Source organism: Oncorhynchus gorbuscha, linkage group LG07 (genome assembly GCF_021184085.1).
Source record: "Oncorhynchus gorbuscha isolate QuinsamMale2020 ecotype Even-year linkage group LG07, OgorEven_v1.0, whole genome shotgun sequence".
NCBI classification, from domain to species: domain Eukaryota; kingdom Metazoa; phylum Chordata; class Actinopteri; order Salmoniformes; family Salmonidae; genus Oncorhynchus; species Oncorhynchus gorbuscha.
This window is the reverse complement of record NC_060179.1, coordinates 69,665,714-69,689,658: the sequence shown is the minus strand read 5'-3', so window position 1 is coordinate 69,689,658 and position 23,945 is coordinate 69,665,714. Positions and strand designations below refer to the sequence as shown.

General features: G+C 41.8%; 1 protein-coding gene across 4 annotated transcripts; it reads right to left on the bottom strand.

The window, feature by feature from the left end:
• Positions 1-138: 138 nt before the first annotated feature.
• On the bottom strand, positions 139-23,945 carry LOC124040300 (transmembrane protein 87A-like). Of its 4 annotated transcripts, none has more exons than XM_046357358.1 (19): positions 23,770-23,945; positions 19,547-19,607; positions 16,092-16,183; positions 15,305-15,439; positions 13,925-13,978; positions 13,494-13,671; positions 13,024-13,085; positions 7,998-8,181; positions 6,782-6,881; positions 6,575-6,668; positions 6,374-6,445; positions 5,104-5,212; positions 4,932-4,990; positions 4,564-4,667; positions 4,231-4,304; positions 4,051-4,127; positions 3,163-3,215; positions 3,031-3,082; positions 139-2,870 (listed from the first exon to the last, which is right to left on the bottom strand). In XM_046357358.1, the coding sequence occupies exons 1-19, from the start codon at positions 23,920-23,922 to the stop codon at positions 2,829-2,831; spliced, it is 1,755 nt and encodes a 584-aa protein (XP_046213314.1). In that variant the 5' UTR covers positions 23,923-23,945; the 3' UTR covers positions 139-2,828. The 4 variants fall into 4 exon arrangements, with proteins under 4 accessions (XP_046213314.1, XP_046213315.1, XP_046213313.1 ...); XM_046357359.1 differs by having other exon boundaries at positions 3,031-3,061; XM_046357357.1 differs by lacking the exon at positions 6,374-6,445 and adding an exon at positions 5,795-5,866.

Below are 23,945 nucleotides of genomic sequence, written 5' to 3'. Positions count from 1 at the left end.
TCATCTGCTGTAAGTACACCAATATGGCACTCTGGCTGCACAGCAAATCTCCCTGACTGGATGATCAACTAAAAATGATGATCTAATGATCACTGGTTATAATCTGTTATCCTGTGACTGCAAGACCACAAAAACAAATTTGTAAAACATTTTTATTTACAATTAAATTAACCATCGTATTGAAATAGATCAGAAAACAAAGATTTTCAACAAACATCATACAGATTTACAGTTTGGCATACTAATAACATGGTGCTGTTCTCTCTCTCTGCTCTGTCAACAGAAATAAAAAGGACAAACAAGCCACATTGATCTGGAGCCATATCTACATTACTAAGCATTTCAAAGTAGGCGTGCCAATCGGAATCAGGTGTCCATTACGATCTAGAAGGTCAAACTGATCCTAGATCAGCACTCGTACTGCGACGCTTTATGAACACAGGCCCTGTGTTTAAAAGTTAAAGCATAGCTTTGAAGATGTTAAACCTTCCAAAAAGGTATCAGGCAGTAAATAATATAACAGCACTAACAGTCAGACAAAACCAGTCTTAAGTGAAAATAACCAACTCTGAGACAGACATACAGTTGATCATAAAGAGAAGAATGTCAGGGTCTGAGTAAGAATCTTAATATGAATTTATACAAGTTAGGGAAAGCACTACATATACTAGGGCCTGATTCCCAAACTGACAACTACACCCTACTTATGCAAGGATTGGACAGATGTAAGACAATCTAGTGGGTAGGGAATGTTTCTGGACAGGTCCTAGGAAATAGTTGAGGTTGTGAGTGAAATCATAACTCCCTAACCTAGGTGAAGGCTGCAGAGCATAACATGGACCAATACAACATCATCCTATTTGGAAATGGGAATGTCCACACAACACCCCCCCCCCAGTCTCATACAGCTGAAGACTTCAGGCACAATCTAACTGGCACCAGTACCGATTGCCGTTACAGAAATGGTGCACAAAAAAAATCTGTACTTTGAAAGTGTTATACCATTACAGAACATAAGATGGAGAGACACATCCCCGTTTCAACGGCAAAACAAAACGCATTAATTAATCAACGAGACAAGAGTCATTTCCAATAGTTTGCCCTCTAAAAAGAGTTTTAGAAAAAGCTAGACAGATGACAACAAATCAGAAATAACATTAAAACTTATCACACAATAACAACATCCCCATGAATGTACCTAGAGTAAACTAAATATAGCAAGTTGTAAGTACACTTAAACATAAATAACAATTTTTGTCCCAAATAGCACCCTATCCCCTATATAGTGCACACTACTTTATACCAGGGCGCACAGGGATCTGGTCAAAAGTAGTGCACTATATAGGGCATTCTTTACAATCTCATTCTATGGAAGACTGAGCATCTGTGGGTTTTCACTCCTCCTTTGTACTTGATTGTCTAAGTCTTAATTGAAAGGAAAAAAACTAAAACCTTCAGACACTCAGCCTTACATGGAATGAGCTTGGCACCCCTGCTATAGGGAATAGGGTACCATTTGGTGCACAAGCAATGTAAAACAGATAAAGGGAGGGTACTATATAATATTGCTCTTTATTTAACTAGCGGAAACAGAGGACTTCCTAGCCTGATCCCAGATGTGTTTGTGCCGTCTTGCCAACTCCTATGGCCATTGTAACGCTGTTATTGCTGATCTGGAACCAGGCTAAAGATTCCCTCCACTCACATTCAAACACACAACTCCTCAATGACGTAAGCCTCAATTACAGTACTGCCTCTACCAACCTCAGGGGTCCATTCAGTGATTTCTCATTGATAGTAGATAGAATAGGGAATCATGTCAGCTCTATTCCTTGTGTTTCTATCTAAACATTCTGTAATGTTACATCCTCCTGAACAGACCAGTCCTGCAATTGTACACGGACATTATCCAGAACACTTCTGTTTAGTACTGCGTAACACACTGCACGTATGAATTCTGTGTCCCAGCCTAGACAAAAATGCACAAACTCTCCCACATCACATTATACTTTGGTTAGGAAACAATAAAGCTTCACTTAGTGAAATATATAATAAATAATGTTTACTATACACCTCTGAATATTATCAACTATCAAAATAATATTGGTAATGTTATTATGCAGTGTGTCCAATTGGTGTTGAAATATACCAGCTTGTTCCTTTCTCCTATAAAAGTCAAGTTCAGTGAGAAAAAAAAATGTTAATAAATACATACAGCATTTAACAGAGTGAAGCTGGGTTTTTGGAACAGAAGTCTCATAAGTTACATCCCAAAAGGCACCATATTCCCTATAAAACCTTTTGGGCCATGGTCAAAAGGCACCATATTCCCTATAAAACCTTTTGGGCCATGGTCAAAAGGCACCATATTCCCTATAAAACCTTATGGGCCATGGCCAAAAGCAATGCCCTATATAGAGAACAGGGTGCCATTTGGGACACACAGAATAGGAGTATTGCAGGTGAGATTTTCTGTTGCCCACATATAACATCGGTTGAATACATTAGAGTACACCGTAACAAACACTCTGGAAAGGAAAACTAAAACAAGTATTTCTTATTGGACAAGTTGAAGTAGTACCTCCCAGTTTTAATCCATTTGATGCCCAATGAATAGGACCCTGCTGATCGCCAAGTCAGAGGTGTTGCGTTAAGCCACAGTAGTGTTTTACAGAGGATCAGAGGTCTGAGTCTCAGCCTAAACAGCCCTAGGACTAGGATTGGAGAAGTGTCGTGCTCCAGATGATCTGTCTATTCCATGCCATGCATTAGGAACCCGAGGTAGAGATGCTCTGCATCCACCATGGGTGGGAGGAAGACTTTCCATGTTACTCCATCTTGGACATTTCATATTTTGTGGTCATTATTTCCTGGTAAAAAAAATACAGAGAATATATTATATATATTCTAACAGTCTAACAATCTGAGAATTGAATAACATTAAAGGAAATGCACAGTAAAGCAAACCATGTGTTGCCATTGACAGAAATGAGCCAAAGTTGAGACCCGTTGTGTTAAGGACACACATACCTCATCCGAGTCGAGAAGGACAGGCAACGCTCTATAATGAAAGAGGAAAAGACTAAATGTGCTTTTATACAACTGCCTAATGTTGATCACTTTAAAAAACACATGTATTATTTTTTGTTAAGTCATGCTTACACGTCTGACAAAGAGGTAGGAATGTTCTCTTCCACCCATTTCATGTCTTCATCCTGGACAGATTGGTAAACAAAATGACACGAGAAGAAAAGAGAATTACTCCACACTGCCCCCTGTTGTTTAAGCTCAGTCATGTCATTTACTAGATGACATAGATGTTCCATTAATGTCTGCCAGTAGGGGATTTGAATTGCCATGTAAGAGCAAACATTTGAGTAAGCAAAAGTGTCATGTCATCATGTGCAGTTAACTGAAAGTGGACCATTGACAGTGCTGACAGAAAAGATTGGCTGGGCCTCCCGAGTGGCACAGCGGTCTCAGGCACTGTGAAACTAGAGATTCTGGGTTCGAGTCCAGGCTCTGTCGCAGACGGCCACGACTGGGAGACCCGCTGGGCCAATTGTGGCGGTGCATAATTGGCCCAGCGTTGTCTGGGATATGGGAGGGTTTGGCTGGCAGGGATGTCCTTATCCCATCGCACACTAGCGACTCCTGTGGCAGGCCGGGCGCAGTGCACGCTGACACGGTCGCTAGGCGTACGATGTTTTCTCGGACACATGGGTGCAGCTGGCTTCCAGGTTAAGTGGGCATAGTGTCAAGTAACAGTGTGGCCTGGTTGGGTTTTGGAGGACACACGGCTCTCGACCTTCGCCTCTCCCAAGTCCGTAAGGGAGTCGCAGCAATGAGACAAGACTAACTACCAATTGGATACCGCAAAAAATGGGGAGAATTTCTTTTTTTTTTAAAGAGAAAAAGATTGACTTGTTTGTAAACTGTATTTATATGTGGAGTACTTTGCGTTCATATTGATTCAATACTTGTAAACAGACTTTGCCTTTCTTAATTTATTACCTCCAGGGCAATTGAAGTTGAACGTTTGATACTAACCGGGTTGGGTCCTGAAGGCATGGCAGAACCGTTTGTCTCAATCCTGGAGTTGGTTGCTCTCAACTTTATGCCGTCAGCTGTGTAGAGAGAAACATTGTTGGTGATCAATGGTCAATGTTTTAACAATGACACAGCGAGAAATGAAAACCCTACTATTTCACTAAGTGAACTGTACTGTACCCAAATTAGCTGACACCAGGAAGTCCTCGATCTCCTCATCATCAGAGTCGTCCATCAGAGGAGTGAATGCATACCTGTTGAGAACAAAGGAACATGATCAAGTTATAAAGCTCCATTTAGAGAAAGACCGTTTCAGTTTGTGTTTCCTCTGAAGCTTTGAAGAGTCGAAAGGCGAGGCACTTTCTCCCTGACTGACTGTTGGTGGTGGTTTGATACGTCAACATATTGCCATTGACAAATCTACAGCACACTCAACAAGGTAGCTAAGGTGCAGGATGAGAACACCTAGATCAATGCAAATGTCTGTTATGTAACAGCCAAATCAATCATCACCTCTGGTTGTTAGCAGATGGTCTCCATAAGAACATGATAACCAGCAGTATGACGGAGAAGAGGAACCTCCAGAAGGCATCATCTACCCACAGCTCCATCCAGTCCTGGCCACACAGGACGATGCAAACGTCATTCATGAGGATTCAGTATATTTACATTTTTTGTTATTTAGCAGACGTTCTTTTAAAATCACTGCATTCAACGAAAGGAGGTTAAACAGCCACATATTGAAGGTGTTAGTAAAATAAAAAAATCTTAACAGAGCAAGCTAAAAACATTGATCCAGAAGAACTGTATAAACACACATTTGTATATTTTCTATTTAAACGTTTGAAACACAAGACATTTAAAAACAGATGTATTCTTACCGACTGACAATCTGCTAGCCGGAATTTTTTTGTCGTCCACACCATGAAAATGATTGAAGCTAAAGAAGGAAAAGAATGAGTGATCATCACTAGACTACTTTGATTGAATGAATGTATGACCAGTATCCGGTGCTGGGAAAAGACTCTACATCAATTTAACAACTTCACTCACCTATGATGGCAAAGATGAGTGTGTTCGTGAAGTGTCTGTAGAGAGACAGTTTGACTGGGTTTCTCCTCAGCTTCAGTGTCTTTATAGTTTGAGCCAGGCTCACAAATATGTTAGGAGGCAGTCAAGGAAACAACCTCTGGGCTAGACAGACACTGACAGTATGTAGAGTAACTGACAGACTTCCCGAATATAAGAAGGAATCAGGGAAGAACCTAGCAAAGTCAGCAGGGAAAACAGCATGCAAGGTCAGATTATGTGCCCTCTGAGTGGTAGCTAGTGGGTTAAGGTGTTGGAATGTGATTGACCCAAAGAACAAATGAGGCCCCAGGTAAAGGGGCCCTGGGAAAGGCCGGACTACTTGACCTCTACTTGTAGACTTCCAGGTGAGCTAGCTGTGAGTTAGCTAGTAAGATAGCAAATAATCTAATCTCTCATGCTCTCCATTTATATACGTCAGGAGAAGCTAGCTGTGAGAGGCAGAGGGTTAGCATGTCGCTAGAGGATTAACATGCAGAGACCCTTTGGATTTGGACTGAACCCTTTGATAGAAGCACTCTACTCTGACCATCCAGCCCAGGGAGGGTCAGAGTAGGCCCCCAGACTGAAGATCAGAAAAGCCCCGGGTAGGGACCAGGGGGCCCCCCAGGGGACAGAGGAGCCCAAGCAGGGCTATAGGCACACCAAAGGATATCCACCAGCAGAGAGAGGAGTCAAGCAGAGCCAGAGGAATGTTGGCCAACAGAGCCAGGTCAGAGTCTTTCGCCTGAGGGAGGACAGGAGAAAGGGGGAGAGCGGAAGAGAAGAGAATACAAGTTGAGAGCAAGATAAATACATAGGAGATGAGAGCAGGTGGGGAAAGTGTAGATGAAAGTTAAGAGTAAGAGAGACATGAGTCAGAGCGCAAGATTAACGTCATGAGAGACAGAAGAAACAGAGGACGAAAAAGTGATGAGTGAGTGGGGTAGATAGAGAACAGAGCAGCAACAAAGACAATCACCCACTGAAACATAATTTAGTATATAAATTAAGGTATACAACCCAAACTCCAGTTTAAATTGTACAAGACACATAACCCCAGCACCTCGTCTATTAGTGAGACTTATGAAAACTTATTAGTAAGCAATAGCAAAATGTGTAAAATTCTGTACTGACAGACAAGTGTCAGACAAGGCTAACAAGACAAGTTGGCCTATTTTGTTATTATAGACCAATAGATGTGCATTATGGAGTAATTATTATAAACTCCAGATGATAATTGGATTAAGGATATGAACCAGATGATACAGGAGTCCATCACAACTAGAACAACGATTGTGATGAGGGAAAGGCCATTGTCACGACCCTTTAGTGAACATACATTTATTGAAAGTAATTCCGATAACTCACAAGGGAAAAACAGCAGCTCATCTACAACTGAAATGTCACATTTTGAATGCAAGCTCAATGGAGCAAAATTAAGAAAACTCCTTACCCCAGTGATCCTAAGCACACCTTCGATAGCAGCAAAGGCAAAATACAGGACGCCTAGTCCCACCACTCTGTGCATCACAGTACCCAGTCGAGGCCTGATAGGAAACCCAAAATGCAGGAAAATGTACTAAATATAGATAGCAGGCTAACCTATCAACGGATTGGGAGTGACGGGGAGTGAGTGATGACCTTTATTTTCTCAACTTACTTGACTATACCATATCCCAGACTAACAATAATGACCAGCAGCCGTGCCAGGGTTCTCTTCAGGGCAGAGATGAGCTCAGCAAAGATCAACAGGCCTGGAGCTGAAAACAAGAACATTGGAATGCATGGTCTCTTACACAAGGCAGAAAAACGATGTATTGTTCGGAATAATAACACTCCCTAAACCTCCCCCTTGGCTCTAAGCAAATCTGTAAGGTAGAAGCAATATGATGGAAGCACCATTATCACTACACTGCTTATACCTGCCTATTCTGCTTATAAGCAGTGTACACTGCTTATACACTGCTTATACCTGCCGGGGCGGCAGGGTAGCCTAGAGCGTTGGACTAGTAACCGGAAGGTTGCAAGTTCAAACCCGAGCTGACAAGGTACAAATCTGACGTTCTGCCCCTGAACAGGCAGTTAACCCACTGTTTCTAGGCCGTCATTGAAAATAAGAATTTGTTCTTAACTGACTTGCCTAGTTAAATAAAAGTAAAAAATAAATAAATAATTAAATGCAGACTAAGAATATGTCGAAGATAAATACACAACGCAGTGTACAAGAGGTCAAGAGGACTAAAAGTAAATAGAGTACTAACGATCAATGGAAATTGTGTTTTTTATGTAATAGGGAATTATTGATCAATGGGTCAGAGACATGGGAGGAATTTGTCTATGCATCGAGCCTGAAATAGGATAGTTATTCAGTCATTGGCCCAGTTTTATTGCAAGGAATTCTAATTGGTGAACCACAGGCTAGGGCTGGGTTATAAAGTACATCTTGTCCCTTTGTCCTGTGGAGAGAATCACTGAGGACAGGGGAGCATGAACATCTACCATCTCCCTCCCCGCATGATTCATCCTCTTTGAATAAGAATAAACCTATTTTCTTCCCCCTGATTTGCATTGGGGTCTGTGTTATTGAAGAGGAATATCAACTGCTAACAAGACCATACCTGCCTATTCAGACCATACAGATTTGCAAAACAATTGACAGGTTAGTGCCAAGAGGAAAGGGTAGGGAGGGAAATGGGACCGGAGCAATGCGAGAGCTGGGTGTAGTGTACTGTAAACTCATAAGCTGCCCCTGACACCGTTGTTCTCATACAAAGCCTTCACCATGCTCCTATACAGAAGATCTTACTACTCTTTAAACCACTTAGAAAGAGAGCTCGTGTAGTTTAGTAGTAGTATTAGTCGTAGTGTAGACTCACAAGCTGCCCCGACACCGTTGGTGTTCTCGTACTCAGCACAGAACACAGCCTTCTCCACCATGCCCAGAAAGATGACTCCAGCTATCCAGAACTGGATCCGCAGTAAGTCCTTCCAGTAACAGGCAGCCCACATGAACCAGAGTAACGAGTACAGGATGTACACTATACACATCACCATGTAGAACTGAGAGGGAAAGAGATGGGTGTTAAAACATATGAACTCAACTACAACGATACAGGGTTTTAACCTGGCTCTCCTGCATGCCTGAAGAGCGCATTAGCCCACTAAGCCAAAACCTAGGCATTTGGGGAGTTAGAACGCACCTCCAAAAGTACATAAAGTTTGACAAACTGGTTTGTTTGACCACTGTCAAACCTATGACTGCACAGCATCCAGTTTCATCAGGCCTGAAAGGGTCTTCAGTCATCTGAACAAACAACAAGGTCCTATATGGCTTGGTTGGTAGAGCATGGCACTTGCATCGCCACGGTTGTGTGCTCGATACCCAGGGCCACCCGTATGTTGAAATATATGCACTTATGATTAAGACGCTTTGGATAAATGGCATGTACAGTATTATATTACATATACAACACAAAACCCTGCAAGTGAAACATGCAATCTTTGTACAATAAAATAGATGACCTACGCGGAAGAATGAACTACCAACGGGACATTCAAAACTGTAATATCTTAAGCTTCACAGAGTCGTGGCTGAACGACGACACTATCAACATACAGCTGGCTAGTTATACACTGCACTGGCAGGACAGAACATGTATTTTTGTAAATAACAGCTGGTGCACGGTATCTAAGGAAGTCTCAAGCTACTGCTAGTCTGAGGTAATCTCATGATAAACTGTAGACCACACCATTTACAGAGAGAGTTATATTTTTTGTAGCTCTTTACATACCAAGACAGTAAGAGGCTGGCACGAAGACGCCATTTAATGAGCTGTATTCCGCCATAAGCAAACAAAACGCTTACCCAGTAGCCAGGGTCTTTAATGCAGGGAAACTTAAATCCATTTCACCAAATTTCTATCAGAATGTCAAATGTAGAACCAGAGAGCGAGGAGAAAAAGAAGACTCTGGATCACCTTTACTTCACACAGAGACACATACAAAGCTCTCCCTTGCCCTCCATTTGGCAAATCTGACCATTTATCCTCCTGATTCCTGCCTACAAGCAAAAATTAAAGCAGGAAGCACCAGTGACAAGATCAATAAAAAAGTGGTCAGATGAAGCAGATGCTAAACTACAGGACTGCTTTGCTAGCACAGAGTGGAAAATGTCCCGAGATTCTTCCAATGGCAATGAGGAGTACACCACATCAGTCATTGGCTTCATCAATAAGTGCATCGATGACGTCATCCCCACAGTGACCGTACGTACAGTCGTGGCAAAAGTTGAGAATGACACAAATATACATTTCCAAAATTTGCTGCTTCAGTGTCTTTAGATATTTTTGTCAGATGTAATTATACTTCAGTATTCCATAGTAACAAGAATTTCATAAGTGTCAGAGGCGTTTATTGACAATTACATGAAGTTGATGCAAAGAGTCAATATTTGCAGTGTTGACCCATCTTTTTCAAGACCTCTGCAATCTGCCCTGACATGCTGTCAATTAACTTCTGGGCCACATCCTGACTGATGGCAGCCCATTCTTGCATAATCAATGCTTGGAGTTTGTCAAAATTTGTGGGTTTTTGTTTGTCCACCCACCTCTTGAGGATTGACCACAAGTTCTCAATGGGATTAAGGTCTGGGGAGTTCTGGCCATGGACCCAAAATATCAATGTTTTGTTCCCCGAGCCACTTAGTTATCACTTTTGCCATATGGCAAGGTGCTCCATCATGCTGGAAAAGCCATTGTTCGCCACCAAACTGTTCCTGGATGGCTGGGAGAAGTTGCTCTCGGAGGATGTGTTGGTACCATTCTTTATTCATGGCTGTGTTCTTAGGCAAAATTGTGAGTGAGTTCACTCCCTTGGTGGAGAAGCAACCCCACACATGAATGGCCAACAGTAAAGCATCCTGAGACATGACACAGGACTGATGGTAGCGTTCACCTTGTCTTCTTTGGACAAGCTTTTTTCCGGATGCCCCAAACAATCGGATTCATCAGAGAAAATGACTTTACCCCAGTCCTCAGCAGTCCAATCCCTGTACCTTTTGCAGAATATCAGTCTGTCCCTGATGATTTTCCTGCAGAGAAGTGGCTTCTTTGCTGCCCTTCTTGACACCAGGCCATCCTCCAAAAGTCAGATGCACTCACACCTGCCTGCGGCCATTCCTGAGCAAGCTCTGTACTGGTGGTGCCCCGATCCCGCAGCTGAATCAACTTTAGGAGATGGTTCTAGGACTTGCTGGACTTTCTTGGGCACCCGGAAGCCTTCTTCACAACAATTGAACCGCTCTCCTTGAAGTTCTTGATGATCCGATAAATGGTTGATTTAGGTGCAATCTTACTGGCAGCCATATCCTTGCCTGTGAAGCCCTTTTTGTGCAAAGCAATGATGACGACATGTTTCCTTGCAGGTAACCATGGTTGACAGAGGAAGAACAATGATTCTAAGCACAACCCTCCTTTTGAAGCTTCCAGTCTGTTATTCGAACTCAATCAGCATGACAGAGTGATCTCCAGCCTTGTCCTCGTCAACACTCACACCTGTGTTAACGAGAGAATCACTGACATGATGTCAGCTGGTCCTTTTGCGGCAGGGCTGAAATACAGTGGAAATGTTTTTTGAAGGGGGATTCAGTTTATTTGCATGGCAAAGAGGGACTTCGCAATTAATAGAAATTCAGACATTGTGAAAATTAAGGTGTGTGTCATTCTCAAAACTTTTGGCCATGACTGTACATACCTGAACCAGAAGCCATGTATTACAGGCAACATCCACACTGAGCTAATGTCTAGAGCTGCTGCTTTCAAGGAGCGGGTCTCAAACCCGGAAGCTTATAAGAAATTCTGCTATGCCCTTCGACGAACCATCAAACATGTAAAGCGTCAATACAGGACTAAGATCGAATTGTACTACACCAGCTCTGATGCTCGTCGGACGTGGCAGGGGTTGTTAACCATTACAGACTATAAAGGGAAGCACAGACGAGAGCTGCCCAGTGACACGAGTCTATCAGACGAGCTAAACTACATATATTCTCATTTTGAGGCAAATAACACTGAAACATGCATGAGAGCACCAGCTGTTCCGGGAGACTGTGTGGTCACACTCTCCGCAGCCGATTTGAGTAAGACCCTTAAACAGGTCAACATTCACAAGGTCCCAGGGCCAGATTGTTTACCAGGACATGTACTGCAAGCATGCGCTGACAAACTGGCAAGTGTCTTCACTGACATTTTCAACCTCTCCCTGTCCGAGTCCGTAATACCAACATTTTTTAAGCAGACCACTATAGTGCCTGTGCCCAAGAACACTAAGGTAACCTGCCTAAATGACTACCGACCCATAGCACTCACATCTGTAGCCATGAAGTGCTTTGAAAGGCTGGTCATGGCTCACATCAACACCATCATCCCAGAAACCCTAGACCAACTATTGCACTCCACACTGCCCTTTCACACATGGACAAAATGAGCACCTATGTGAGAATGCTATTCATTGACTACAGCTCAGAATTCAACACCATAGTGCCCTCAAGGCTTATCAATCAGCTAAGGACTCTGGGACTAAACACCTCCCTTTTTAACTGGATCCTGGACTTCTTGACAGGCCACCCCCCAGGTGGTAAGGGTAGGTAACGTCCGCCAAGCTGATCCTCAACACGGGCCCCTCAGGGGTGCGCGCTCAGTCCCTTCCTGTATTCCCTGTTCACTCATGACTGCACGGTAAGGCACAACTCCAACACCATCATTAAGTTTGCCAATGACAACAGTAGTAGGCCTGATCACAGACAGCCTATAGGGAGGAGGCCAGAGACATGGTCCGTGTGGTGCCAGGACAACAACCTCTCCCTTAACGTGATCAAGACAAAGGAGATGTGGACTACAGGAAAGAGAGGAGAGCACACGGGGCTGGAGTGGAACAGGTTAAAAGCTTCAAGTTCCTTGGTGTCCATGTCACCAACAAACTAACATGGTCCAAGCACACCAAGACAGTCGTGAAGAGGGCACAACAAAACCTACCCCCCCAGGGGACTGAAAAGACTTGGTATGGGTCCTCAGATCCTCAAAAGGTTCTACAGCTGCACTATCGAGGGCATCTGACTGGTTGCATCACTGCCTGGTATTGCAACTGCTCGGCCTAAGACCGCATGTCACTACAGAGGGTAGTGCGAACGGCCCAGTACATCACCAGGGCCAAGCTTCCTGCCATCCAGGACCTCTATACCAGGTTGTGTCAGAGGAAGGCCCTAAAAATTGTCTCTGTTCTCTCTGCTACCGCACGACAAGCAGTACCAGAGCGCCAACTCTAGGTCCAAGAGGCTTCTAAACAGCTTCTACCCCCAAGCAATAAGACTCCTGAACACCTGATCAAATGGCTACCCAGACTATTTGCATTGCCCCCCCCCTTTTATACCACTGCTACTCTGTTGTTATAATCATATTCACTTTAATAACTCTACCTACCTGTTCATATTACCTCAACTAACCGGTGCCCCCACAAATGGACTCTGTACCGGTACCCCCCTGTATATAGTCTCGCTATTGTTATTTTACTGCTGCTATTTAATTACTTATTACTTTTATTTCTTATCCATATTTGTTTTTAAACTGCATTGTTGGTTAGGGGCCCGTAAGTAAGCATTTCACTCTATGGTCTACAGCAGTTGTATTCGGCGCATGTGACTAATAAAATTTGATGAGTGAGTAAAACAGGTGTCTGCAATCTATGACAATGATTAAGCCTATATTATATATTTGACTAGGGACAATTACTGGAAATTAGCATGAGCTAAAGTCTCATGGTGCAATGCATCTGACTGTTTATTTAATATGACAATGTTTAATTGAATCTGTCCCAACAAAGGATAAAATCATTTAAATGTATACTCACGATCATGAGAGGCCATTCAGTGATGGAGATGTAGCCGTGAGTTCCTTTCATTACAACGTTTACTGGAAATATAAAGAGAGTATACATCAGCTTTCCAGAACGCAGAAAATAAATCAGGTTTACAAGATACAACATTGAGCAATGTGATCAAAACAGTAGCCAATGTATTATTATTTTAAATCATTTCAATTAGTATTTAGGCTGACTAAAGAAATGTCATTTCCATTTTGGTAAGCCTCATGGGCAAGTTTGACATTCAAGAACTGGGTCGTGTTCATTAGGGTAGATAATAACATTATTGCAACGGAAAACAAAAATGAGTCCAGCTAGCTAGTCACGCCCAGTTTCAGTAAATGTTCTTCTGTTAATTCTGGTGGTCCCGCCCTGTTGTTTCAGTCTGTATTTTTGTGTTTGGTGCCTAATGAACACAACCCAGCTAAGGCGTATGGTGTTTAATGTAGCAAACCCACCAGTTAAATTCCAGTTGGCTTCCTGTTTGTTAGATTTAATCACCACCACAAACAGATAGGGGCCATCCTTCCACGTGGTGGCAATGACATCATCTTTAAGTGACACACTGGAATTCTTCACACCGCTGACTTTGTCGTACTCCTCCATTGTCCATTTGGTGTAGTTCTCATCCGAACCCTGAGTAGGATTGAACCAACATTTGTTTTAAAAATTGCATTATGCAATGTATTTAGAAATCCCAGAAATGTAAGAGAATCTGAAAAGTGAGATCCTGGTCCCAGATCTCGTAGTGCTTGCTGTATATGGCCAATGGCAACTCCTATGCTCATTGACAATGACCGTAGGAATTGGCAATAGCCGAAAGCAATAGCTGAATGAGTGTGTGCTAAAAAAGTGATGCAAACACCATGACCCCATCATAGCAGCTCACCGGTGCCGCCCCTTCCATGGGCGGGACAACTGTCCGTGGTTCCACCTTGGCTTTCTGAAACAAAGTTGTCATAGTAAGTTGTCAGTAACTCAAACAACAAGTACATTCGGAAAGTATTCAGACTCCTTGACCTTTTCCCACATTTTGTGACATTACAGCCTTATTCTACAATTGATGAAATATCCCTCCCCCCCTCCTTACCAATCTACTACACACATGCACACAATACCCCATAATGACAAAGCAAAAACAGATGTATAAATTCTCTCATCAAGGATCGCTCTGTTCATCTTTCTCTCGATACTAGTCTCCCAGGCCCTGCTGCTGAAAAAAATTCCCAGAGCATGATGCTGCCATCACCATGCGTCACCATATGGATGGTGCCAGGTTTCCTCCAAAAGTGACGCTTGGCATTCAGGCCAAACAGTTCAATATTGGTTTCATCAGACCAGAGAATCTCGTTTCTTATAGTCAGAGTCCTTTAGGTGCCTTTTGGCAAACTCCAAGCGGGCTGTCATGTGCCTTTTACTGAAGAGTGACTTCCGTCTGGCCACTCTACCATAAAGGCCTGATTGTTATTGTGCTGCTGAGAAGGTTGTCCTTCTGGAAGGTTCTCCCATCTCCACAGAGGAACTCTGGAGCTCTCTGAGTGACCATCGGGTTCTTGGTCACTTCCCTGAACAAGGCCCTTCTCTCCCGATTGCTCAGTTTGGCCTGGAAGCCAGCTCTAGGAAGAGTCTTGGTGGTTAAAAACAGCTTCCATTTAAGAATGATGGAGGCCACTGTCTTCTTGGAGACCTTCAATGCTGCAGAAAATTTTTGGTAACCTTCCCCAGATCTGTGCCTTGACACAATCCTGTCTTTGAGCTCTACGGAGCTCTTGGCTTTTGCTCTGACATGCACCGTCAACTGTGGGACCTTATATAGACAGGTGTGTGCCTTTCCAAATCATGTCCAATCAATTGAATTTACCACAGGTGGACTCCAATCAACTTGTAGAAACATCTCTATGATGATCAATGGAAACAGGATGCACCTGACCTCAATTTCAAGTCTCATAGCAAATATAATCTTTTTTTAATGCTTTTCACTTTGTCATTATGGGGTATTGTGTGTAGATTGATGAGGATTACATTTTTTTAAAAATCATTTTTAGAATAATGCTGAATACTTTTTGAATGCACCGTATCCTTTTCAAACTATTGATCCGACCCGAACAAAACTGTGGCTTGAATATTTTGTTTTCACCCTGTCCTTTTCAGTACGGTTCAAGCAACTATGGTAGCTGAGTAACCAGGCCTGCTCAGTTCAGTCCAGTACTGTGAAAAGCCCTGTAATGGAAGGTAACTCATGTACTGTATGTAACCTATAAGCCCTTACATTTAGCATTGGGAAGTATCGCAGGTCATCGTTGCAGGTCAAGGGCTTGTGCTTGTGCTCAATGCATTCCCCTTGTCCTAGAGGGTTAGGATCCATACTCTGTCCTCGACTCAGTGGCGTCCTCTCATACATTTCCTTGAAAGTAATGATTTATATCAAAGTTGAGATATTTTTTACAAGTACAATATGTATTAGTAGTTGAATGTAGGGAGACATACTTTTAAATCTCATTGCTCAAAGGAAATGTAACTCCAAAAGTGCATATTACAGTCAACTGGTAATTCACACCAACTGTCAAATTGTGGCACTACCATAGGAATCCTAAACAAATGAAGGTAGTGATAATGAAAGATGACTATGGCAAACACTCACTCTCTGCTCCACACACCCATATCTGATATCAACTTATAGACCAGGGGTAGGAAACTAGATTCGGGCCACAGGCAGATGTTTGGCGGAGCGGAAGGCCGGAAAATAACTAGAATCATTTGTACACTAAATTGACCACAACTAAGTCTAAAAATGTATTTTTCTTTTCAAACGCAATTTCATACCTTGATTACATTGAGTCACTATCACTTATAAGTTTTTTTTATCTTCATGGGAATAATTGGGAACAGATTTCCTACATTAAACTCATTTTTAGCTGAATTCCTGGTGATTTTACAATGTATTTTTGTACTAAAAACAAAATTCTGGCCCCCAGGCCACCTGTTGCTGACCCCTGCTTTAGACTAACATGGTACTAGTAACTTACTAACTAGGCTAGTGCATGTACTTTACTTACCTCAATATTATTGAACTCGTTGTGACAGGGGTAGTATTTCAAGTACCATTGAATGGTAAAAGTCATCTCCTCTGGACATCCAAAGGACACAACTTTAAAAACAAAAAACAATTGAAAAGAAAAAAAGTATTACTAGGTATGTTTCCATCCAATTGGTAACAGATATAATAATATTTAATATTCTAAAATCCACATAAATATGCACATTTTCCCATCAAATTGGCCTGTTGCAGATAAGATGCTGTGTGTGATGACGTGGCACACATAAAAATAACTTTTGAGGCCCAAGCACCGAAATAAAAAATACAAGTTAAATGGGTTTCCATAACACTTTCCAATCTACTGATTGTTGGCAAAAATAGCAAATGTATATGGAACTGTTAAGGGATTTATCAATAATGACTAATTATGTATACATTTCAATCAGGACTGACGAATCAGAATACTATTATGTTACTGTATAGATGTAGGAATTCTCTTTTAATCCTAGTACTGAATATAATGTGTGTAATTATAATCAAGAATTAGAACAATGACTGTCTGTTCCTTGGTAGAAACGAATGAACGTATTGTCAAGACTGGCTAGAATGCTTATCTACACAGGAAGACTTTGGCTTGGTCATAAATTATCTAAATTGGTGGGAGATGATGTAGGAAGGCTTAAGTACTATACTGCCATTGTACCGGAGTGGAGGAGAGACAGGACAGTTCGAAACCTAATGATGTCATTTTCAGTTTATAACCTAGTGCTTGATTTTGAGACTGGTCTCTGCCCATTTTATGCAAATAAGTTTCTTACAAATCCTTAGAGTGTATTAATTTAATTGGGTATTAAACATATAGGAATTTAATTCCACTAACAGGAACATATGGAATCATATTTTATATTTGATTTTCTTCAAAGTGGCCACCCTTTGCCTTGATGACAGCTTTGCACACTCTTGGCATTCTCTCAACCAGCTTCATGATGTAGTCATCTGGAATGCAATTGAAATTAACAGGTGTGCCTTGTTAAATTAATTTGTGGAATTTCTTTCCTTCTTAATGCGTTTGAGCCAATCAGTTGTGTTGTGACAAGGGTGGTATACAGAAGACAGGGCTATTTGGTAAAAGTATTATGGCAAGAACAGCTCAAATAAGCAAAGGGAAACGACAGTCCATCGTTACTTTAAGACATGAAGGTCATTCAATACAGAAAATGTCAAGAACTTTTAACGTTTCTTCAAGTGCAGTCGCAAAAACAATCAAGCGCTATGATGTAAATGTCTCACGAGGACTGCCACAGGAAAGGAAGACCCAGAGTTACTTCTACTGCAGAGGATACGTTCATTAGAGTTAACTGCAATCCAAATAAATGCTTCAGAGTTCAAGTAACTAACACATCAACTTTTCAGAGAAGACTGCGTGAATATCAGACCTTCATGGTCGAATTGCTGCAAAGAAACCACAACAATAAGAAGAGACTTGCTTGGGCCAAGAAACACAAGCAACGGACATTAGACCGATGGAATTCTGTCCTTTGGCCTGGAGTCCAAATTGGAGATGTTTGGTTCCAACCACCATGTCTTCGTGAGATGAAGAGTAGGTGAACAGATGATCTCTGCATGTGTGGTTCCCAACGTGAAGCATGGGGTAGGTGGTGTGACTGACACGGTTTTATTTAGAATTCAAGGCACACTTAACCAGCATGGCTACCACAGCATTCTGCAGTGATACACCTTCGCATCTGGTTTGCACTTAGTGGGACTATTATTTTATTTTTTTTTCAACAGGACAATGACCCAAAACACACCTGGGATTTGTTGATGTGAGTAGTTTTCAATTGAATGCCTATAGAGTATCTAATGGGTTAGGACCCAGATTGCAGTTCCTATGGTGTCCACAAGATGTCAGTCTTTAGACATCGTTTCAGACTTGTTTTCTGAAAAATGAAGAAGGAGGCCTTTCTGTCAGTGGACTGTAGAATCATGTAGTGCTGGTTTTGCGCATGACCGAGTGAGCGCCCTTAGTCGTTTTTCCTTTCTATTGAATACGCTATTGTCCGGTTTAAATATTATCGATTTAGACAATTGACAACCTGAGGATTAATTATAAACATCGTTTAACATGTTTCGACGAACTTTAACGGTACTATTAGGATGTATTTGTCTGCATGTTTTGACCACCTTGGAGCCAGTGGATTACTGGAAAAAAAACACGCCAACAAAACAGAGTTTTGGGATATAAAGAGGGACTTTATCGAACAAAACTAACATTTATTGTGTAGCTGGGACTCTTGTGACTGCAACCATATGAAGATCCTCAAAGTTAAGTGATTAATTTTATCACTATTTCAAACTTTTGTAATTCCTTTACTTGGTTGTAAAATGTTAGTATGCTTTTGTAAGCAGGCACTGTCCTCAGATAATCGCATGGTATGTTTCGCCGTAAAGCCTTTTTGAAATCTGACAAAGCGGCTGGATTAACAAGAAGTTCATCTTTAAGCCGATGTATAACACTTGCATTTATTATGACCATTTCTGTATTTTGAATTTGGCGCTCTGCAATTTCATCGGATGTTGTCGAGGTGGGTCGCTAGCGGAACGCCTGCGCCAGAAAGGTTAACACTTTTTGGTTACTACATGATTCCATATGTATTATTTCATAGTTTTGATGTCTTCACTATTATTCTACAATGTAGAAAATAGTACAAATAAAGAACCCCTGGAATGAGTATGTGTGTCTAAACTTGACTGATACTGTACGTGGCACTGATACACATTTTTGCAATTTATTTAAAAATAAAACTATATTGGAGCTGTGCCTGTTTTCCTAGAGATAGAGGACACAGATATATCAAATAACATTTTAATGTCAAACTCCTTGCATACAAGTGTAGATTACCACCAAATGCTTACTTACGAGCCCTTTCCCAACAATGCAGTTAAAAAGTAATAACATTTACAAATATATAAGAGAATTTACTACTTTAAAATGAAGAAAGGCTCAATGGCGTTGCCCATGCTGTCACAGACGCTATAATGGCACAGATATAAAGAGTACTCCATCTATCTCTATGGGCTGTTGTTCACATGCGCATCTGCCATTTCACTGGCTAGAATGGTCTCACCTGACCTCGCCTCCTCCTGCCTGCCTTCCATCTTTGAGAACATGCATTTCCATTGTTAAAAAGGTCACTTGACTATCTTTTCAATATAATAGGCAATCTTTGGTAGCGGGTCGAAGATCTAGAACCAGAGTACCAGGTATTGTGACAGGGCAGTTCGAGTCGCATGGAACCTTTTGCAGATTGTAAACAAGCTTATCGCACCCTGAAACGGTTATTTTCAGGTCTTGTGAAAGCAAAACATTTAGCAGAATTCTCAAATGCTCGAGGAAACAGGTTTTAATGTTTGACACCCTCATGCGAGGCATTTCCCATATACAGTATGATATCAAACATTGGCTAATCTTACCTTTCAATTTGATATCAGTGTCTTTATACATAGATTTCCTCAAAAGCAATGGTCTTGAGGTCTGTGAAGAAGAGGAAACAAGTGTTTACATTGGCATTAGTTAGATAAACTGAGTAAGTCAGTCCTGACTAATGTAGTCTAGGCCTAATGCCTAACAGGTCCTCTGTATCTCAGTTGGTAGAGCATCGCGCTTGCAATGCCGGATAGTGGGTTTGATTCCCGGGATCCCCCATACATACAGATGAAGTCGGAAGTTTACATACACTTAGGTTAGTCATTATAAAGTCGGTTAGGACATCTACTTTGTGCATGTGTAACAGTATAGACTTTACGTCCGTCCCCTCGCCCCGACCTGGGCGCGAACCAGGGACGCTCTGCACACGTCAACAGTCACCCTCGAAGCATCGTTACCCATCGCTCCACAAAAGCTGCGGCCCTTGCAGAGCAAGGGGAACCACTACTTCAAGGTCTCAGTGCAAGTGACGTCACCGATTGAAACGCCACTAGCGCGCATCACCGCTAACTAGCTAGCCATTTCACATCGGCTAACAAGACAAGTAATTTTTCCAACAATTGTTTACAGACAGATTATTTCACTGTATCACAATTCCAGTGGGTCAGAAGTTCACATACACTAAGTTGACTGTCTTTAAACACCTTGGAAAATTCCAGAAAATGATGTTGTGGCTTTAGAAGCTTCTGATAGGCTAATTGACATAATTTGAGTTAATTGGAGGTGTACCTGTGGATGTACATCAAAGCCTACCTTCAAACTCAGTGCCTCTTTGCTTGACATCATGGGAAAATCAAAAGAACTCAGCCAAGACATCAGAATTTTTTTTTAGACCTCCACAAGTCTAGTTCATCATTGGGAGCAATTTCCAAACGCCTGAAGGTACCACATTCATCTGTACAAACAATAGTACGCAAGTATAAACACCATGGGACCACGCAGCCATCATACATCTCAGGAAGGAGACACAATTCTGTCTCAGAGATGAACGTACTTTGGTGCGAAAAGTGCAAATCAATCCCAGAACAACAGCAAATGACCTTGTGAAGATGCTGGAGGAAACCGGTACAAAAGTATCTATATCCACAGTGAAACGAGTCCTATATCGACATAACCTGAAAGGCCGCTCAGCAAGGAAGAAGCCACTACCCCAAAAATGTCATAAAAAAGCCAGACTACGGTTTGCAACTGCACATGGGGACAAAGTTTGTATTTTTTGGAGAAATGTCCTCTGGTCTGATGAAACAAAAATAAAACTGTTTGGCCATAATGACCATCGTTATGTTCGAAGGAAAAATGGGGAGGCTTGCAAGCTGAACACCACCATCCCAACTGTGAAGCACAGGGGTGGCAGTATCATGTTGTGGGGGTGCTTTGCTGCAGGAGGGACTGGTGCACTTCACAAAATAGATGGCTTCATGAGGGAGGAAAAATATGTGGATATATTGAGTCAATATCTCAAGACATCAGTCGGGAAGTTAAAGCTTAGTCACAAATGGGTCTTCCAAATGGACAATGACCCCAAGCATACTTCCAAAGTTGTGGCAAAATGGCTTAAGGACAACAAAGTCACAAAGCCCTGACCTCAATCCCACAGAACATTTGTGGGCAGAACTGAAAAAGTGTGTGCGAGCACAGAGGCCTACAAACCAAAGTTACACCAGCTCTGTCAGGAGGAATGGGCCAAAATTCACCCAACTTATTGTGAGAAGCTTGTGGAAGGCTACCCAAAACATTTGACCCAAGTTAACCTTTCTAGGGTCAGGGGCAGTATCCTGAATTTCCACCTGTCTGATGTGCCCAAAGTAAACTGTCTGTTACTCAGGCCCAGAAGCTAGGACGTGCATATAATTGTTAGAATTGTCTAAAGAAAACTCTGAAGTTACTAAAACAGTTCAAATAAATGTCTGAGTATAACAGAACTGATATGGCAAGTGAAAACTTTTTTTTTTTTAAGCTCCCATCAACTTCAAATGGGAAGCTATTGGAAACTACGACTTCTGCCTCCCAGATTGCAGTTCCTTGGCTTCCACTAGATTTCAAGTCTTTATACATGGTTTCAGGCTTGTTTTATGAAAAACCAACGAGTAATAGTTGTTTATCCGTGGGGAGAGGTAAGGCAAAAGTAGTCTCTTTGCACGCGTGAATGAGGGTGCGCTCTTCGTTGTTTTCCTTCCCTATTGAACATACTATTCTCCATTATCCTATATTTAGCTATTAGACTACCTGAGGATGAATTAGAAACACCATTTGACTTGTTTGGACAAACTTTACCGGTAACTTTTGGGACGCCTCTGTCTGCATGTTGAATGGGTGGATTACTGAACTCAATGACGCCTACTAAAAACAGACCTTTTGGGATATAAAAGAAGGACTTTATCGAACAAAACAACCATTCATTGTGTAGCTGGGACCCTTGGGATTGCAAACTGAGGAAGATCGTCAAAGGTAAGTGATTTATTTTATTCTGACACCTGTGCTGGTTTGTAAACATATGCTGATGTGAGGCGCTGTCCTCAGATAATCGAATGCTATGCTTTCGCCGTAAAGCCTATTGTAAATCGGATAACGCAGTTCGATTATCAAGATTCTAAGCTAAAGAACCATGTATGACTCTTGTATTTTCATGAATGTTTAATATTACGATTTTGTATTTGGCGCACTCCGATTTTAGCGGATGTTGTTGAATGCGGGATCAGCACACTAAGAGGTTAAGCAATTTAAAAGGCAATGCTACCAAATACTAATGGAGTGCATGTAAAATTCTGACCCACTGGGAATGTGATGAAAGAAATAAAAGCTTAAATAAATCTACTATTATTCTGACATTTCACATTCTTAAAGTAAAGTGGTAATCCTAACTGACCAAAAAGGGATTTTTTTACTTGAATTAAAAGTCAGGAATTGTGAAATTGAGTTTAAATGTATTTGGCTAAGGTGTATGTAAACTTCTGACTTCAACTGACATTCAGTGATATGAGGAAACCCTATTCCCTCTATAAACCACAACACTCGTGTCTGGTGCCGTATGTATCCAGCCAGAGTGATGATTTAGAATCCATTTTGCTTTTTCAGATCACGGTAAATTAGATTACATTGGAAGGGGGACTTGATCCTTGACCAGCACTCATTCCTACTCTTACACTTCATATAGGCTCTGGTAACCATTATTGGGAGTCCCTAGAAAAGCAATGGGTAGCTCTCACATTACTCTGCAACAGGATATGGTGATGGACAGACACCTGACCACCTCCATGGAAAACAAACTCCCAATTAGCCTACCTCTCTTGTGCACTTGCGCACTTCCCTTCACTGACTTGAAAGCAATTTACTGGTAGATCTCTTCAATTCATTGGACACAGTAGCTAGTCTACCAAATAGATTTGGCACAGCCCACATTCTAATCTGAACATTAGCTAGTTCACTTGCTGAATGATTTGTAGATTTGTATGTTCTATCTGGGCTAAATTGCAGGCAATGATCTAACCCTGAGTACAGTGGTCTGTGTCTGTTTGTTTACATTTAGTTATGTAACTTTAGCTAGCTAGCTGCCTAACAGAGGTGTTTGGCCAAGAAATGTAGATATGAAGATCGGCAAACACGGCTTCTCCATTAAAAATCCCAGCTCAAGCTTGGCGACGTTGTCTAGCTAAACTCATGCGCAGAAACACGTAATCTCGTCTCGCGCCGAACTGCGCATGTGTATGCCGTCAAATAAAAATGCACACTTTCGATAGTTGTTTTGACAAATGAAAACGTCTGTCACTTTCACGAGGTTGGAGAAATAACATGTTCATCTACTTAATACATTGTCTCGAATCTATGTGTCTTTAGATTGAGAAAATTAACTAAGGAACAATGTTTCACTTCACTCATTGACTTCTCCAAACCCGGGCCTGGTCTGCTTGGCAAGCGTTCCCGGAAGTTTCGCAATGTTGCGCCTCTGAGAGTTTAGAAACTCTGTGGCTACATCTTTCAACGATATCGGGTTAGTGAGCCTATGCTATCTAGCTCGCAGATAAAACATTAGTTTGCTACAACGCCTTGTATCGATAAAGTCTGAATCTGCTCAGGAAAATGCATTATTAATCAATAATGTTCAATTTTATGAACAGAAAAACGCCCCCTTCATCCAAACCCATGCTAACTGGCTAGCTAGGTAGGATTGCTAGCCGGTTAGTTGAAATTAATCGCATATTTTAATACTCACATTGACAACTGTAATTATCCACTGTCCTGGTTCTGGAGCTGCCATCACCCCGCTATTTACATCTCCTAGTAAAATAATCCCTGCCAAATAAAGGAGCCAGGTTTTCACTGAGCTAGATGTGTTCCACGTCCTCACCCGTACAGAAGCAGCCATGTTTTCAGCATGTGGTATAGCTG